This window comes from Stenella coeruleoalba (assembly GCF_951394435.1).
Source record: "Stenella coeruleoalba genome assembly, chromosome: 17".
Lineage (NCBI taxonomy): Eukaryota > Metazoa > Chordata > Mammalia > Artiodactyla > Delphinidae > Stenella > Stenella coeruleoalba.
Window position 1 is genome coordinate 66,261,372 of NC_137163.1, and position 18,857 is coordinate 66,280,228.

General features: G+C 43.2%; 1 protein-coding gene across 8 annotated transcripts in view; it reads right to left on the reverse strand.

The window, feature by feature from the left end:
- The window catches only part of SULF1 (sulfatase 1), a 136,137-nt gene continuing 117,280 nt past the window's right edge, over positions 1-18,857 (reverse strand). For 6 of the 8 annotated variants that reach the window (XM_079901239.1, XM_079901238.1, XM_079901237.1 and 3 more), the window contains 8 exons: positions 18,356-18,608; positions 16,736-16,832; positions 16,209-16,303; positions 15,831-15,896; positions 14,703-14,875; positions 12,921-13,063; positions 12,703-12,826; positions 10,703-10,865 (listed from right to left, as the gene is read on the reverse strand). In XM_079901239.1, the coding sequence (XP_079757365.1) occupies positions 10,765-10,865; positions 12,703-12,826; positions 12,921-13,063; positions 14,703-14,875; positions 15,831-15,896; positions 16,209-16,303; positions 16,736-16,832; positions 18,356-18,608 (1,052 nt within the window). In that variant the 3' untranslated portion in view covers positions 10,703-10,764. Of the gene's footprint in view, positions 1,603-10,702; positions 10,866-12,702; positions 12,827-12,920; positions 13,064-14,702; positions 14,876-15,830; positions 15,897-16,208; positions 16,304-16,735; positions 16,833-18,355; positions 18,609-18,857 lie in introns of those variants that run through there. The other 2 variants (XM_079901243.1, XM_079901244.1) reach the window with 2 other exon arrangements.

Below are 18,857 nucleotides of genomic sequence, written 5' to 3' on the forward strand. Positions count from 1 at the left end.
AAAAAGTCTTCAGTCCTTTTATGCTGTTAAGAAAATAATAAAAATTTAGCAATTTTAAGCATATGATGAACACTTTGAGGCTAGGCACAGAGTAAGCAGGCAATCTTTGTTTTGTTCATTTATTTTTACTGCCAAAATCCTTAGCCATGCCTTTCTGTTAATCAGTTTTAGCAAGTAGAGGTAAAACACATGCATTATTTTCTGGCAAAAGCGTATGTTGAACAATATGTGGTCCATACTGTGTGTCACCCTTGGGGGTCCATTTTCCTTTGTCACACTGAGAGCAAGCAGTGAGACTGACACGTCTGGAAAAAAAATAAGACTAACCAAATAGACATGGCATTCCGATCTCAAAGTGCAAAATCACTGAGCTAAAAACGAGGGCCTTGAAAAATTCCAGTGGTTAAAAATGAATCAAAACCACACTTTGCAGGCCGTGGAAAATGGATTGAGATTTCACCGATGATGTCAAGTTTCAGAAACTCAGAAAGGCACAATTCTAGCCATCTTGGTTGGATAACATTTATATACTCATGTCCCTACAACTTTCAAAAGATAATACTGTTTTAGTACCCCCCAAACAATCAAAACCCTACAAATCCACCTGTCTTTCTACTCTGGACGAATAGCGACTTAGGACAGAGTCCCTGGGCGCGTACCGCTCGCATGCGCACTTGACTTCCGCTGCACGGGTGTACCCGGGGGAGGACCCGGGGGAGTTTGGAATGTCGGTTGTCATGATTGCCTTTATTAGTTTACTAAGAAAAAGTTAAAAAAAAAATACTGTGTTTAGGGTAAGGTAACATGGCATCTAATCAGAGGAGACTGGAAAGGAGGCACCGCCTTCCGGGCTCTGTAAGTCCCGCCTCCTGTGACTCTTCTCCACCTGGTCTGACATCCCGTCTTGGCTGCAGGAGGAAATAGGCTGCTCCTACTGATGGACGCTTTGATCCCGATGAATGGAGTCAACATCAGGATGCGCGGTAAGATGCAGCCGAACTTCAGAAGCATCTTCTCTTGGAGGACCATCCTGGGGAAGTCCCTTCTGGTGCCTGGGCCCGGGCTGCACCAGCTCCGTCGTCGTGCCGTCGCCGCTGAAATCAGTTTCAAGAAGATTGATCCCTTCCTGCTCCAACCGCTTGTCAGTTTTATGATTTCTCCAGTGTTCAGAATTCAAACGATTAACTTCGGGCATGTCGTTATTCCATTCAAGTTTACTCTCTGGGCTGAATGTTGGTCGGTTGGAATGCAGGGTGGGAAGGTCAGCCGGCAAGGTCAAAGGAGGTGCTTCCCCAACGCTATGCCTCGGGTCTTCATCTGACTCTGCTGGTGCCGAGAGCTCAGCGGACACAGCCAGGAACCCATCACTTCGAGCACTTTTAGTCTTATTTGCTTTATTTTGCTCATGGTGACTGTTCAACAGTGCAAATACTCTATCTGCAGCCTTCAAGTAATTAGTCCAGTCAACCAGACTAAGTCTATAGTTTGGTCTGTCCTCGTAGATGCTTCCATTCACACTGTATAGATCCTCCAGGCCTTGCCAGTTGACGTCTGCAGTGAGACTGGGCTGACTAACCTTCCCATCCGTCCCATAACTGTCCTCTGTGAAAAGAGAGGAAGGTGGATCCTTAGTGGAGAAAAGATTTCCTACTTATTGGCTAAATAACTTACATTGTTTTTGCGGTACAAGTCAATTTGAAGTAAAACACTAAAAAGTATGTTTCCCTAGTAATTTGTTGTCAAGGAGGGGCCTAAGGTTACAAAAGTGACTGAATGATAATGAAATTTGGAAAGAAGATCGAATGAGTGAGAACTTCTATGACCAGGCTTGGCTGGTACTGGAAATACACTGGTATTACCGGTTGGGGGGCTTACGTTTTACTCCTGGCTCTACTCAAGTCTCCTGTGCAATCAGGAAGTCAAGTGAATGAGTCTCTCTGAGTCTTGGTCCCTCATCTGCCACATGTGGGAATAGTTGTGTGATAAAACCTTTACTACTTATAGGGCTGCTGGATGAACGCCCTGGTGGCGCAGTGATTGGGAATCCACCTGCCGATGCAGGGGTCACGGGTTCGTGCCCCGGTCCGGGAAGATCCTACATGCCGCGGAGCGGCTAGGCCCGTGAGCCAAGGCCACTGAGCCTGCGCGTCCGGAGCCTGTGCTCCGCAACGGGAGAGGCCACAACAGTGGGAGGCCCGCGTACCGCAAAAAAACAAAAACAAAAAAAGTCAAAGTAATTTAATGTAATAGGCAACGCTTAGTAAGATATTTTTATTTTATATTCCCTGACAGTATAAAAACACATTTGAATGCAATTAAACTCTTCACAGTAAATGGATCTATTTCTTTGATTGCTTTTTTGCTCTAAAAGTTCTATCCTTTAGATAAATCAATCATTGAGTGGTTTTTCACAGCATGCAAAGAATACACCAGCTTTCTCTCTCTCGGATTTTTCTACATCACTAAGATGACTATAGTTCTGCAGAAAACAACAGCTTTTCTCTAGGTGCGCCCAAGAATGCAATGAACTACCCACAAAGCAATACAGATTAGCAGGAAGAGTGAGTAAAACTATACAAAACCCACACCCTTAGTATAACCAGAAGATAGAGAATTCTAGAATCTTCACATCACCTGTAAGTGAAAAAAAAGTTAATACCAAATCCCAGTAGAGCTGTATGTCACACTTTGGGCACCAGCCCTGGGAAGACTGCATACAAGAGAAAAGAAGAAAGAGAGAATGAAGTCAAAAATGGATTTGAAACCATTGCTGGAAAGAATGTTAACCTGAAGTATAAAACACTGTAGAGTCTTGGTAAATCGCGGTACTGACAACGAGGAAAAGACCTAGAAGGGCACATGAATCGAGGTGGCAGTCTTGAAAGGCATCATTTCAGGGAGAAAAGGAGACAAAGGAAGAGAGAAACAGCCTTTGGAAACTGGCGATAAAGGAAAAAGGAAGCCAAAGGGGGGAAATTTCAGGTCCTGCAAGAAAAAGAGAGAAACAAAGAAATTCGAGGACACACAACCTCTTACAATCCCATCCCCCAATAATAAGAAAATAAAAAAGTAAAAAGAAAGTATACTTGGTTACACAGAAAAGGATCTTCTTAAACTAGACATCTTGTAAATACTGGAAGTCCATGAAATTAATAGAAGCAGTCTAAATATAAACAATATTATTTGAAGAGAAAATAGAAAATAAGAATAAAAAGTCTACCATCTTATGAAAATGCCCCTGCCAAAATAAATGTGAAGACAACCACAGCGTAACACTGCTAAGTAAATTGAATCTTCTCAATCAAGCATCCAAGGATGTAAAAGTCACCTTAAATCAGAAATTAAAGTAGGAAGCAAGGATCATATATTCAGTCAAGCTCTCCTTCAACTATCAAGGCTACAGAAAGACAGATTCAAACATGTAAGGGTGCAGAGAATACTGCACACATCAGTTCATCTTGAGCAGTCTCCTAGAGGATGAGTTTCATTCAACCAAGAAATCACTGGGGAAACTCCAGCAAAAGGATTGATGGTGAGCATTTAACACATTTATCAGATCCAGGAGTAAACCAAAATTAATGAGGTAGAGAACAGAAAAAAAATGACATATCTAATTAATAAATCAAAATCCTGGTTCTTTAAAAAAAAGGATCAAAACAGATAGTCATTAGCTTACCTAATTAAGAAAAAGGGGAGAAATTTCAAATATACAAAATAGAAAATAACAAGGGAGAAATAATCATTGAAATACACAAAACTTAAAACACAAGCAACTATGTTGCAGACATTAAAGTGAACAGATTGGAAAACCTAGATGAAACACATAATTGTCTAGGAAAATACATTTTATTGAAATTGACCCAATAGAGATAGAGAGCTTACACAGAACAATTTCCAAAGAAGGAAAAGAAAGGTTTATAACCTTTATATAAGTTTATAAGAACTACTATAGGAAATTTCTATCAGTCTTGTAAGAATTACACTACAAAGAAGCACCAGGTCTCTATGATTTCACAGGAGAATTTTACTAAACCCTCAAGGAAAAGAGAATCTCAATGCTCTACAATCTGTTCCAGAGCATAGAAGATCGAAGAACACTTTCAAACTTTTTAACGAAGAAAGTATAACATTGTTAGCTGTGGTAGGCAGAATAGTGGACTCACCCCCCAAAGATGTCCACATTCCTAATCCCTGGAAACTGGGTATGTTGCCTTACATGGCAAAATGGACTTTGCAGATGCGAATTAAGTTATGGATTTTGAGATTGGGGGGGTGGGTTATCCTGGAGCAGCCAGGTGGGGCCGACGTAATCCCAAAGGTCCTTTTTAGAAAAAAGGGAGGCAGGAGAGTCAGAGAAAATGTGACCTCGGAAGCAAAGGGGTGTGTATGTTGGTGGGGGTGGGGTAGAGGTAGGTATCGAGATTTGAAGACGCTACATTTTCAGCTTTGAAGATGGAGGAAAGGGCCATGAACAAGGAGTGCAGGCAGCTTCTAGAAGCTGGAAAAAGCAAGGAAATGGATTCTTCCCTAGAGCCCCCAGAAGGAACGTAGACCAGCTGATACCTTGATTTTAGCCCAGTAAAACCCATTTCAGACTTCTGACTTCTAGAAAAGTCAGAGAATAAATCTGTGTTGCTTTAAGGCACTGGGGTAATTAGTTATAAGAGTAATAGGAAACCAGTACAATACCTAAAAAGAGAATGTTAGCATAAACAGAAAGACAATTTCAGACTGAAATCATTTATTAAGATGATGCAAAAACCCTAAATAATAGTGAAGAGAATTCAATATTATATTAAGAAAATAACACATGATGACCTACTGCAATGGAAAGTTGGTTCATTCTTAGCAAGTCTATTAATACAATATACCATATTAGTAGATCTAAAGAGAAAAATGATCTGCATGTCTCCATAGATGCTGAAAAGGCTTTTGACAAATTCAACACTCATTATTGATAAAAACACTAAAAAAAGAATGGATGGCTATTTCCCTAACGTCATAAAAATGTAAATATCTTAGTCCTAAACATGCTTCTCACTTCATGGGAAAATCCTGAAAGTCTTTTCATTAAGAACAGGGACAAGGTCACATTGTCCTGAAAGCATTAGTTTATCCAATTAGATAAATCAATCGAAGACACACAAGTGGGAAAAGAAGCAAAGCTATCTGTACTTGCAAATGTATGGTAGTGTATCTGGAAGATCCAAGAAAATCCATGACAAAGTTAACTCAAAAAAAAAAATTTTAAAGGTAGCAGGATGTAAAGTTAATATATGGAAACCAACAGCCCTCATATACACAAACAATCATCAAGTAGAGGTTTTAAGGATGGAGGAAAACCCTGTTTACAATAGTAACAAAGAAGATAAAGTACTTATAAATAAACTTAATAAGAATGTGCAAAACCTTTAAGAAAATACTTTTAAAAGCTCCTGAAAGACCCATAAGTATACTTAGCCAGATGGAAAGATGTCCTTTGCTCTTGGACAGAAGACTCAGCATCATAAAGATATAAATTCTTCCCAATAGCTAATACTTTATAATAACTATAAATGGAGTATAACCTTTAAAAACTGTGAATCACTATAATGTATGCCTGTAACTTACATGATATTGTATATCAACTATACTTCAATAAAAAATAAAGAATTCTTCCTGATAATTCTTTCAGAAATCAGACAGAAAAATGGTCAAAGACATAACCAGATAATATACAAAATATGTAAAGTGTCCTTTGAACTTTCAAAAATATGTGCAACTCTGCTCATAATAAGAGCAATACAAATTAAAACCATACTGACATACCCTTTCTTTCTTATTTGATTGGAAAAAAATTAAAAAGCCTGACAGCTGTCAAAAGTAAACACTGTCATACATTGATGATGGGAATGTAACCCTTATGGAAGAGAATTTGGCAATATTTAATACACCCACATATGCATTTACCTGTTGATACAGTAACCCCACCAATTCATGACTAGGAATTTACTCTGAAGATATTCTCAACAACATGAAATTACACTTGCACAAGGCCCTTTATTGCAGTACTATTTGTAATTGTAAAATATGAAAATAACTGAATAATACATAAAAGAGCAGTTGAATAAATTATGCTTTTTGCAGTTTTGACTTTGGAGCTAGGTGAAGGCATTACATACTAAAAACCAAAATCAAATGAATAATGATGAAGACAAAAAGAACCTAAAATGGGATACAAACAAATAAACAAACCTTACTTTATTTCAAATGAATAACATAACCATAATCAAAGAGGGCGGGGCACAGAACAAGCCCAGATAACTTTGAACGTAGCACTGTTTTTTGTTAATCAAAAGAGAAACAATTGAAAAACACACTGAACTCCAGACAGCAGGTTTGTTTTTGCAGTAGTGTGATTTAGCAATTCTGAAATTGCTCTCTGTGTACCGGCAGCATTTAACAAATGACTTAATCCACTGGGGATAATGGAAACTGGATTTCAGTGCCTAGCTGTCCCTCCGCAGCACACTTCTTTTCAGGGTACAAACTGCACAGCAGCACCCAGGGCTCCTGGTCCTGACCCACACCTTTAACAGCCCTGACACAGGTCCCCTCTTCGTCTTAGGAAGCCAACCTCACCTCCAGCCCCTTGAACTCCAAACCCTGGCTTTGACCCATCTCTTGGTCTAGTGTCTTAAACAGAAAAGTCCAACAGTGCTAGCAAGGCAGCTTGAAAAGAAAACGGAGCCCTGAGATGTGACTGAGAGAAGAGACCCGGGGGCAGCTTCCTCAGGACAACACAGAGCAGGGCAGTGAAGGCTGTGTTTTTCCTTTCTGATCTCAAGAGGTTTGGATGGTTCAGAAAATGCATTCGTGTGCTGGACTCTGGGCTGCCAATGAGTGATGATGGAGATGGTGTTGGTGTTGATGAATATCTTTTTGTGTTTCTTATAAAATACAGTAGCATTCTTTTATCACTCATTACCCCCTTTCACATACCGCTTTCTTCATGTGAATGTTTTGGGCCCCCATAGTATACCTGACTAAGAATACCCATCATCATTGGGGCTTGCTATATGTTAGGCTCTGTTCTCAGCTTCTGACTAGTGAGGCTGGGATTTGAACCCAAGGCAGGGTGGCTTCAGTGTCTGTGCTCTAACCACAGTACTTTGCAGCCTCTAACACACAGCTATGCCACCCGTAACTGTCTACAAGGAACGCACTGTGGCCACAGGGGCAAATTAGTCCAAACAACCAAAAGCGGTTCCTTAAAAGCTAAAGGACCCAGTGATCCCATTCCTGGGCATATATTTGGAGAAAACTCTAATTTGAAAAAATACATGCACGCCCATGTTCATAGCAACACTATTTACAATAGCCAAGACATGGAAGCAACCTAAATGTCCATCGACAGAGGAATGGATAAAGAAGATACGGTACATATATACAATGGAATACTATTCAGCCACAAAAAAGAATGAAATAATGCCATTTGCAGCAACATGGATGGACCTAGAGATTATCATGCTAAGTGAAGTAAGTCAGATAGAGAAAGTCAAATACCATAAGATATCACTTATATGTGGAATCTAAAAAAGATACAAATGAACTTGTTTACAAAACAGAAACAGACTCACAGACGTAGAAAACAAACTTATGGTTACCAAACGGGAAAGACGGAGGGGAGGGATAAATTAGGAGTATGGAATTAACAGAAACACACTACTATATATAAAATAGATAATCAACAGGGCCTACTGTGTAGCACAGGGGACTCTACTTAATATTCTGTAATAACCTATATGGGAAAAGAATCTGAAAAAGAATATATGTCTATACATGCATAAAACTGAAACACTTTGCTGTACACCAGAAACTAACACAGCATCGTAAACCAACTATACTTCAATAAAAAGAAAAAGTCGACTTTACATTTGGAAAAAACAAACAAGCAAAAGCAATGTGGACAGAAGCATGGTCGCTGAGGGTGGGCACGGCGTGGCCTGCTGCCCTGCAGGGCGTGGGACAAAAGGGGCAGGAAGCAGCCATGCCAGCCTTAGGCGGCCAAGAAGTGACCGTGACCGCCAGCAGCTCATCAAAGGGTAGCGGCATCTGCTCTCACAGGCAATGGGAAAAATAAACGCCCCATCAACCTGTGGATCTGATTCTATTTTGCAACACAGAACTTATTACTTTCAACTCAAGCCAGCAATTATTTCCTGAGTAGAATGGGGGCCACTTTACTGAGCTGTGTCCCTACTCTGAGCTTGTCCTAACCGGGAAAGTGACCAGTGGGAACAAGCAAAGCATTTCAGCTGCCCTGCCTCATGGACCTCCCACGCCAAAAAAAAAAAAAAAAAAAAAAGGAAATTGAACAGGGAACAGACTGGCTTTTAAAAGACCTTCTAAATGAGCCTAAGGATTAATTTTCGAAAATTCACAAAACTGAAGGCAGTTTACAAACTCTTCTGTAGTCAGTCTCGTACAAAGTACATTTTCTAAAATATTCTTGAATTTTCAAATTCCAAATTCTTCAGGTGTGATTGTTCTCGTTTTTCTCAAAGGCTTTTGTAATCAAATTGCATGATTCAAAATGCATTTTAATTAGTTTCCTAAAATAAATAAATAAATAAATAAAAATCTTAAAGAATCGAAGCTTCCAAAAACCCATTAGCAGTGCCGTCACGGGAGGGCTGCGGGCTGGTAAACTGGGACGGCAGTTTTTTCGGCCTTTCCACATCTGTTGCCTTTCAATCCAACAGGATGCAGTGGACGGGGGGAGCACATCAAGCACTGCCTTTGGGTGTCCAGTGAGAGCCCAGGTCTGACAGGTCGATGCCCTCCTGTTTCGTCATTTCCTGCCTACGATGTGGATGGCAGCTGAAAGGTAGTTTGCCTCATGGATTATGAAGTGGTGGAGTCTGAAAACGCCAGTCATTCTGAGTTAAAAAGGATCCTTAGATTTGTCCATTGGTAAGGAATTTAGAAGAAAAAACAAAACAAAACAGGTAACACGAGGTTACCCTGCACACACACGTTCACTGGCCACATTACCAGGGAAGGGACGCCATGCCCTCAACAACTAAAGCTACCAAGGGTTTGCCCAAACGACCCCAGAAAGGATGCATTTGGCCCCGTTTAGTGATGGTGGTGACAGGGATCAGGGTAGGGGGAGTCCCAGATCCTGCCCTTTACTCATGACTGGAGTGCAGTTAGCCATTCTTCATCTCAAAGCTGTCCAAGGATGGCTCGGTGAAGAAGAACTCTCTTCCTCAGCTCTGACCAGACTTGTGTCTTAAGTAACCTGTTAATACCCTTTTCCCTCTGTCATGACAGAAATAAAAGAGGGCCAGACGGAAAATTCCGCAGCTGTAGAACTGAGTGCATCATAAAATAACTGTTAAGTCAGTATCTAGTGTGAGGTCCACTGAAAATGCCCCACTTCAGAAATGTCTTAACGGGACCCCCGGGAAGCAGGCAGATCAGTCCTGGGGTGTGAGATGTTACCTCATCAGCCCACAGCCTGGGGGAGACCCGCGTAAGAGGGGGCTGTCCTGCTCTGTCTTACGTGTGCTGGTGTGGGGTACGCAGGGTGGGTGCGGAGGCAGAGTGAGGAAAGGAAAGGAGAAAGACAAGAGGGGAGAGAAAAAGAAGAGCTAGAGAGACTGTTATCAAGGATCCTCAAAAGTCCAGCTTTCTCTGTCTTGTTTGCTTACACCTTCCCCGCCATCATTCAGCTTCTCATGGGACCAATGAACTGCCCTCTGAAAGGAGGAACCTGAGACCACAGCTCAGGAGGCTGGAGGAGGGGCAGGGGGGCCACCAGGGTGCCCCGGACAGGCGATAGTATTCTATTTCTTTGAGACAGTATCAAGATGGGTGACACCAGTGAGGTCCATGTTCCTTTGATGAAAGTGTTTCTCCCAAGAGGATTCGTGAACTAAAGCAGTGACACACCCGTGCCTCAGTTTCCCCTCAGTAAAGTGGTAAGGACAGGCCCCTCCTGCCCCACACGGCATGTTTCTGACAGACCTGCTTGAAGTCTAAGCTTGGAGTAGAAGTTTCTATGCAAGGGCTGCCACGGCCGCCAGGCGTTCTGGGTCCCCCTCCCCGACCCCAGAGCACAGGGAGGTAAGCGTGATGGATGGGGGGCTGGAGGGGATAAGAGGGCTGGGCTGAGGGCCGTTCGTCAAGCTTTCATGTGTCAGGCACTATTGTCTCCAGGCTGTGCTGGGGCCTTTCTGCGAGACTTGATTCCAGATACCCTGACCCTGACTCCCACGCTTCCTATTCACTCACCACCACTCGGCAAAGCTTCTGAGCCCCATCACCGCTGCTTTCACCACCAAAGTTAATTAAAGACTGTGAACAAGGAAACGCCTTCTCTTTGCTCCAACTTCGGCTCTAGCGTGCTCTTAAAATTCCCGTGACGCCTTTCGTGATTTTGCCTTCATAGTTCATAAAATCTCTACCTCATTTCTGTGAAGCCTCTTCACCAAATCAACGTGTAAACACCACCAGGAAAGTCATTCTCCCCCCTTCTTCCCAGGGCTCCCAAAGGTCATTCTGTTTTCTCCCTCTTCACATCATTCCGTGCTTAAAAGCACCATCAAGCATGGGACTGAGCGAATGCTCTGAGAGACATCTTGTTGTGACCGTGAGTTGATTTAAAAGCAAAATGACAGATCTGTCCCCAGTGACACAAGACGGTGGAGAAAGCTGTTAGAACATGCATGCACCCCAAGCTACGCTCTGTGCGACAAGGTGAGAAACAGAAATGAGTTAAAGTGGCTGAATCATGCAATGACTGGGAAAGAAGCTGCCGGGGAGAATAAAAAAGTGTGAATACCTGTGCAGGTCATAGCTTCCTCCATCTTTATTTCCTGATATAGGAAAATATAAGAGTAATTTATGTTAGCTTTACAACTCATAAAACCACCCACTGTGTCATGTTCCACGCACAACATCTAAACCCTAGAAAGAAATATATCGTGTGAAATACAGGCAGTGCCGGAGTCCAACAGAGCTTTTCTATTAGACAGGTTCAAAATGAGGATGGAAAGCTATAAATAAAAAGGTTTAAGATAAAACGTATCAGACTTCACATGAAAAATGGGTGAGGGCGAGATAGGAAAGCCCATTTCAAAGCAATAAAACGGTACTTCCCAAAGTCCATGTAAGTCTCAGGAATAGTTAACTTTTGGTTATTTTAGACAAAACACTTGGAAAAAAGGGCCAATAATCATCTCCCTCAGGAAGCGTCTAGAAGGTGGACAGGACTACTTGAAGCGTAACGGTAACAAGAGGCTCCGCCTGGCGTGTCGTTCACCACTTAGAGACTCTATCAGGTTTCACTAAGTGGAGCTGCTATGTCATCACCAGTAGGAGTGCTATGTTCTTCAGGGGAGAAATATCGGGGTGTAATATTTCTAGTGCCTCTAATACTTGTTTCAATTTCCAGGCCTTAGGGGGCTTTTTGGGGGTAAAATTTGAGGAAAAGGTCAACAGATAAGCAGGATATCTGAAGAGATTTAAGCTGAGTGGAGTCAGTGACCAAAAGACCTGGCTGGACTCTTCTGGCTGGCAATGAATTCCAATAAGGTTTTAACTGAGGGGTGGTGACTGACAGCTGTGATGGGACCGCCCACAGGATTTAGACTTTCCTCTGGGGTTCACAGCTTGAATGCCGTGAGGACCCTATAATGGTGGAAATGACAGGTGACGATGTTGATCATTTCAGGATGCGCCACTGCCCCCCCCCCCCGGGTCCCCCATCAAGGCTCATGGCCTGGGGAGCTGCTTACCTTTATTGCTGGTTCTGCAGGGGACCCACAGAGACACAGGCCTTTAAGGGCACTGAGAAAACTCAGCTGCCCAACAGAGGGCTTTTGCAAATTGCTCCCCACTGCCTTTGGGTCTAGCTCTTCACCCTTTTGGGGTTGGCATGCTGTGCCCTTGGCCAGCCTCAGCTCTTTCTCCTTCCTCCTATGGACAGCTGACATTGACATTTCCACAGGAATTATGAGAAAATAAGTATTCTCATTAACCAGGAAAGAGCTGGGACGGACCCTGAAAAGAACTGCATCTCCATGAGCCAAAGGAGAAATGAGTTTAACATTGCAGACCAGGGAGGGAACATCTGGCTGATTCCATACAGGCCCTCTTATACTTTCAGATCTCAGGACCACGTTGTGCTCAAACATCTCTAGTTTCAGATGGGAAATACTTGCAGAAGAAATCTAATTCAGTGTGTCGTGGGCAGGGATCCAACTGGGGGAGTTCCAAACTCTGAGAAGCAGAAATAGGGCATTGTGTGTTTCCATCCCAATTCTCTTAAAAAAAAATAGGATATCCTGGTTGACCTAGAGTGATCTTATGACTGTTGACATCCATAACAAAGAACCCCCCAATACTTTCATCCCGTTTTCCAGCGGATGCTTCCATCAGGAATTGAGGTTTACTAAGAGAACGGATCTTTGGGAGAGATGGAATGAAACACTCCCCAAATCTTCGGGGGTATTAAATTTTTCATTAGTGCACCAGAGCTAAATTAGAGAACAAAATATGTTTGGAATTGCCTGGCAAGTTTCCCCTGTAAGGATCCCAAACTAGACGTTTCTATGTCTTCTATCCCCAACTACATGTTTCAAAGGCAGAAAACTTGACAACAGAAAGAATTTTCCAGGTACTATGGGACAACAAAAAATTGTTTTTCCTTACCAACTTCTAGGCCCTTAGGTCTTGGGTTGCACTGCTTATACCCTTGACAGCTCCTGAGCTCCATCAGCTGCATGTGTAGCTGATTCAAAACGCCCCGTTCTATTGTGTGCACGGTATTTGTGAGCTGTGGATGAAGCGGCCAGGACAGTATCTTTAAGCTCACGTTCTGCTTATTCCATTTTCAATAAGCTTCATAAAATGAAAACCTATTGACTTACCTGATAAGGATCAGTATTCATATCAAAATACTCCAAAAAGCCAGTGGCGAACTCACAGAAGAGAAAATTATGCGTGTCGTTAACTGTCCGCAAACACCAGTAGGTGTTATTGTTAGAACTCGTGCAAGCACAGAAAGAGCCCACTGTCGGTAAGAAAGAAAAACAAAACGAAAAGAATGAGAAAACCCAGGAGCCCAGCCATGCCAGCGTTCCCTATCTTTACATTTCGAAGTTCACATTTTCTTTCTTGCACATACTGTGCGTGTAGACATTAAAAACAACTACATTTCTCCCCCTCGCTATACAAATTTGCTGTGAGATTAGGTGAAGATGCAAAACAACAATGGCAACCTAGGAGGGTGATGATAGGCTGAAGGCGAAGGTGAAGTTTCAGGCTCTTTCGTTTGCTGTCCCCTTAGCTCCGTGGGGCACTGTCTCCAAAACAGGGTGACTGAGTAGAGAATGGGAAGGAAAGTGTCGGAACTCCTACTGATGGTTGTTTTAATTTTTTTTAAAGAGGGAAAAAATGGTTACTTAATAAAAAGAGGGACCCAGTGCCTTAGCTTGCTCTGAATGTCAGATGCTCACGTGTCACAAATGGTGCCTGGAAAGAGAGGGGATTCTGCAGCGTGGATGGGTTTGGAGGAGGCTTGAGCGCAGCTCAGTGGATTTAAGGAGGTCAAAATTTGTGACCTTGCAGACTCTCTACAACACTTGAACATGAGATGGACTGTTACCATGAACATCTTTTGTACCACGCAGAGGTCCACTGGTTAACTTGTAGAAAGTACGGGAAAGAGAGGTCCAATGAAAGCTTCTGCTACTCCCTCTGCCTGGGGTGCTGCACCCCCAACCCCTGTTCACATGATTCCTTCTCTCCACGTCTCAGGTTTCAGCTTCAATTTCACCTCTTCAGAAAGGCCCTTTATCCCTACCCTCTCTAAAAGGGACCCTTTTAAAAACTTTGATCACTGTTTCCTTCACAGCATTATTACAACTTGTAATTATTTTATTGATTTCATTTACTTTCTTTCTTTACCGCTCTTGGAATATAAGTGTCTTGAGGGCAGAGAAGGAGGTGTGTCTCGCTCATCGTGTGTCTCCCGTGCTCGGCCCAGAGCCTGATGGAGAACAGATCGCCAGCAAGCTCTGTGACCCTCAGATCCCCACGTTCAAAGTTAAAGCTAGGCCTTTAAGAGTTCACTCAGCCTCGAGTATGTAAACATTATGTAAACATAACTGCAAACATAGACCCTGAAATCAAGATACACCAAAACGGAAAGAGAAACAAAAATGATCACAAAGAGGCCCTAGGTCTCCCCAAGGACGGTCTCTGGTTTCCTGGGAGTCTCCAAATCCCAGTTTGAGAAACACTGACCTGGACTTCAAGTGCAAGTCTCCATGCACTTGAAATAAAGCAGAAATGAAATATATTTGGGACAAAATCGTTCATCCATTGATTTAGTTACTTACTGGCAAATCAGTCTTGCTGGGCCGGAAGTCTGTCAGGGGCTGGGTACTCTGTGAAATATCGTCAGGAGAAAAACCCACGGAGAGCTGGGCATTTTCAAACAAAACGTCAAAATAAAAATTTCTAAAGAAAAACGTAACTTTGGGCAAAATGATTCTAGTTGTCAGTATAGACAATGATATGATGCTTTCATCTAGAATCTTTCTAGATTCCTGGTTTCAAGCTGCTGAATTCCTAGTCTAAGTGACTGGGCACGAGCTGCTGGCTGTCGGGATGGTGGCAGGAAGCGGCAGTTAGATGGGGCAACTCACGGTTCCAGAACGGCGCCGTCTGCCAGTGGTTGTTGTCATGCGTGAAGCAGGTGAGGCCAGGAAGGCTGCACTCCTCACCCTTACGCTGCCGTTTCTTCTCCTTCCTCTCTTTCTTCCTCCTGCGGTTCTCCTTGAAAAGCTGCAGTTTGCTGTCTACTTCTTGAGCGGCTTCTCTATTCCAATATAAGGGACTTTTTAATGATCAGAAAGCACTTTCTCAAGTCAAAATAGGATTGTTGCTATGAACCGCACACACATATTTAGGCACAAGATAGTAGACACACAATAATAGACGGCCTTACTTTTTCAGAGGGCCTCCAAACACAAAATATAAGCAGCAATATTGAAGACAAACTCATGAAGTGACAACGCTCTTAGAATTTTACTGAATCTTAACAGGATTGACATTTTCCTCCTATTGACATGCAAACATTGATGGAAATAAATGTCAATGTGAATCAGTAGATCCTGTTGGCCATGCCCTTTGGGCAAGTGGCTTAACTTCCTGGTGGCCCGGTATCTATCAGCCATGAAGTCAATGATTGGTCGGATTAGATGACTTGAATTAGGTTTCTAAAATTCTCTTGACAAATCGTACAAAATAGGTTTGGAAAGAATTAAAAAAAAATTTTTTTTATTATCTTGATCTTTCCATGAAGGGCTCAAATTTTGTTGAGGCTCAAATATTAAATTCCCTTTACACGCACATTTTACGATTATTTTAAAAAGATGTCTTTTTCTTCCAACTTATATAATTCAACGCAATTGCATGCTGCTCTGCAGAACACACAGACCTAATTCAGTGAGTCCACATCTCCTAATCACTGTCCACAGAAAGCAGTGCATGGAGTACAATCTAGATACCAGCCGATACACCAGCAGAGAGCACACACGCAATTAGAGCAGAACTTCAAATGATGCCCCCTCCTGGGATTCCAAAAACATCGATTGCCATGGTCCCTTGGCAAGACGTGGGCTTGTTTTCAACTTCTTGAGCTAATGCCCTCCCAGTTGCATCTACTTTTCTTAAGCAGCACCACTTGGAACACAGGAGCCCCAGCAGCCTTTCAGAAAGGCCCTGCAAAACGTCCTCCACTCCCAGCAAATGTGGCAAAAACAGTTACTTACTTGAATGGGTGAAGGTGGCTCTTTAATTTCTCTTGCTTTTTCACACCTTTCTCTTTGTTGTAATAGCTGGAGGCAAGAAGGTTGAAAAGTGAGTCTTCATAATTGTGCATTTGATCAAACAGTTGATTTATAAAATGGAAGAAAAATACAAGGTAGGCAGTTATTTTGTTGTACGTAACAATCTTTTAAGTAAATGGGACTTTTTAAAAAAGCTTCTGCTTAGGTTTATGACGTGTTTAATTTGACATAAATGGTTTAGATCATTACAATATATGATATCAATTTATTAAGCTTTCTATTGGTAAAAGAGAGAAACGAGCCTACTGTGCATCACTGCAGCTTGTGTGAAAATGAGACCATGGATGGACACACACACACCTCTGTTTATTGCAGCCACACTCCTCAGGTTTCCTTCTCTTTAGATGTCCTCTCACCTCTCTTAAATTCTTAATTTTATCTTGCAAAACCTCAATCTGGAAAACACGCATGTCAACCGCGGCATTTTAAGATCAACATTTTCTATACAAAGCCTCTTTCTTTCCACCCTATTTTCCGTGTTTACAGCTACACAATTACAGCTCTTCATCTGAGGTGATAATTAATTTGGAAACAAGCTGGGCATAGAATATGTCTACCTCTATATTCCAACCGATGTGTTATAATAAACATTAACAGCTGCCTCTTTTATCATTGAATCATTTTGCTCACAGAGATTTCAAGAGGTCACGCTTTTTTCACCTTCTATTTTGTTTTCAGTCAGGAATATCACGGTATCGCTGGAGAAGCAGAAGCAGCTTGTTCTTCTACTCTTCACATAATTATAAAAAAGATGAGTGTGCACAGCAGGGCTGGCAAGTGGAGTGCGCTTTTGGAATAGACCTTCCAAGTACACGGCCATGGCTCACCTCTTTATCAATGTACGCCTTGTGGTCCTTCCAGGCTCTGGCTGATTGATAAAGTTCTCTCTCACAATGGATTGTATCATTTGGAAGAATAAAGCATCTGCAAAAACCAAGCAAACAACATTAGAAACAGGTTTCTATTCTAATATTAAAAAGCAATTAAAAATAGCCAAGGGAACTTCATTATCCTCTATACCAGAGGTCCCCAACCCCCAGGCCATGGACCAGTAGTGGTCCGCGGCCTGTCAGGATCTGGGTGGCACAGCAGGAGGTGCATGGTGAGCAAGAGAGTGAAGCTTCATCTGCCTCTCCCCATCTCTTCCCATCGCTCGCAACACCGCCTAGACCATCCCCTGCTCCCTCCCCGCCCATGTAGAAAAATTGTCTTCCATGAAACCGGTTCCTGGTGCCAGAAAGGTTGGGGACCGCTGCTCTAACTGTTTAATCTGGATGCAAGCAGTTACCTGGAGCTGAGCTACAGACAAGGATAAGTGGCAATGTTTCCTGGCTACTGGTGAGGACAGAGGATGGTATCAGAGAGACGTCATTCATCACAGAGATCAAGGCAACATTCAATATTCACGCCCCCATGAACAAATATCACCCCCCCCAAAACCCTCCATTTTTGAAAGCCCCACCAAATACTGTAGGAAAAAAAATGTTCTCACAGTTGTAACGGAAATGGTTGATGTGAAGAAATACAGAGATAGAAGGTGGTTATTCATCCCACTCATTTTGTTACAAAGAGCCTGCCTGAGGTGTCCCATTAAGTTTGAAGCAAAGAAGCCTGCAGCCCCAGGAATGGACAGCAGGTGGGATGGGGGAGCAAATCAACACTGAATGAGAAACAAATCCGGGTCTCAATCTTTTAGCCTCTGGAACCATAACCACTGCGGGCACCAGGAGACCTGTCCCAGAGATAAAGATGCTGGCAGGGCTCACAGCACCCCACCTCCCTAAAGTGATGAAATGAAAGAGAAAACAAAGATCTAGCTAATAAATTCAGAAAGAAAAGATTTCTCTATCAAGAGAGCACACAGATTTTGGAAGGAACTGAAGACCCAGGGCAGTCGGTTAAAGCCGAGGGGAATCTCCTCCCTCCCCATCTCTGTGCCTCTCTGGGATCTGGAGAGGTCAGGTGTTTCTGCATCTCATATCCATCCTCAACCCACGCCATCTTTCTGGAAGCTTCTCCGGGACCCAGAGTCCTCCCTTGGGCTGTGTTTCATTTCTGAGAGCCTCACACTGTAACTGCTCTGAGCTGCAGTGCCCATGCAGCACCGAGAGCCTTTTCAGCCCCGGTAATGTTTTCCATGTGTTTTCTAGACTCCACAAAGGTAAGTGCTTCAGGGCAGAACTCCACTCCTGCTGAGTCAAGATGTGACGGCATCACGCTGGCTAAACGCCCAGCTGATCAGCCTTCATGTGAAACGGACCCAAAGCAAACGTCCAAATCTATGACTGGACCCCTTGTTGCTTCTTGAACCCCCAGGTATGTATCACATCGGCCAGCTCTGGGAACACCGTGCTGATGAGTGATATCGCTTTTTGTAAAGGGGCAAAATCGTATGATACGGAGGGATGACTTTGAACTCAATCCCCGCGAACACAAAGCCTTCTTACTTGTGCGTCACTCGGACGGTGGCGGGCAGGCCCACGGCATTGCCGCTGTCGGCCAGCATCGCGTCCCCATCACCGCCGCTGGTGGCCTGGCGGCCTCTGGGCCCTTGGCGACCTTCATCGTGACGCTTGGCAATGTTTCGTGGTCGCAGGACTTGCAGTTCTTCTTCTTCCAGGTTTATGTCATATATTTCGCCTTCAAATTCGACTGACAAGGAGCGTGTCTGCCGGGTATGGACAAATCTGGGCTTGTACTCTGGAAATGAGGGAAGACAGGTTAACACGGATGGCCAGGTGTAGTTTAGGAGGGAAGAAGATGATCGCCAGGCTTGGTGAGCATTTTGGGACGGGGCAAGCAGCACACACTGCATTGCTGAGGGGCACATCATGGTGCAGTGGCCGGCCCAGGGGAATCCACACCGGGAGAGGCAGGCTATGGTCCTGGCTTTGCAAGTGCAGAGCAGTGTGCTGGATGGTGTGTTTCTCTGGGTCTCAGGCCTTTCAT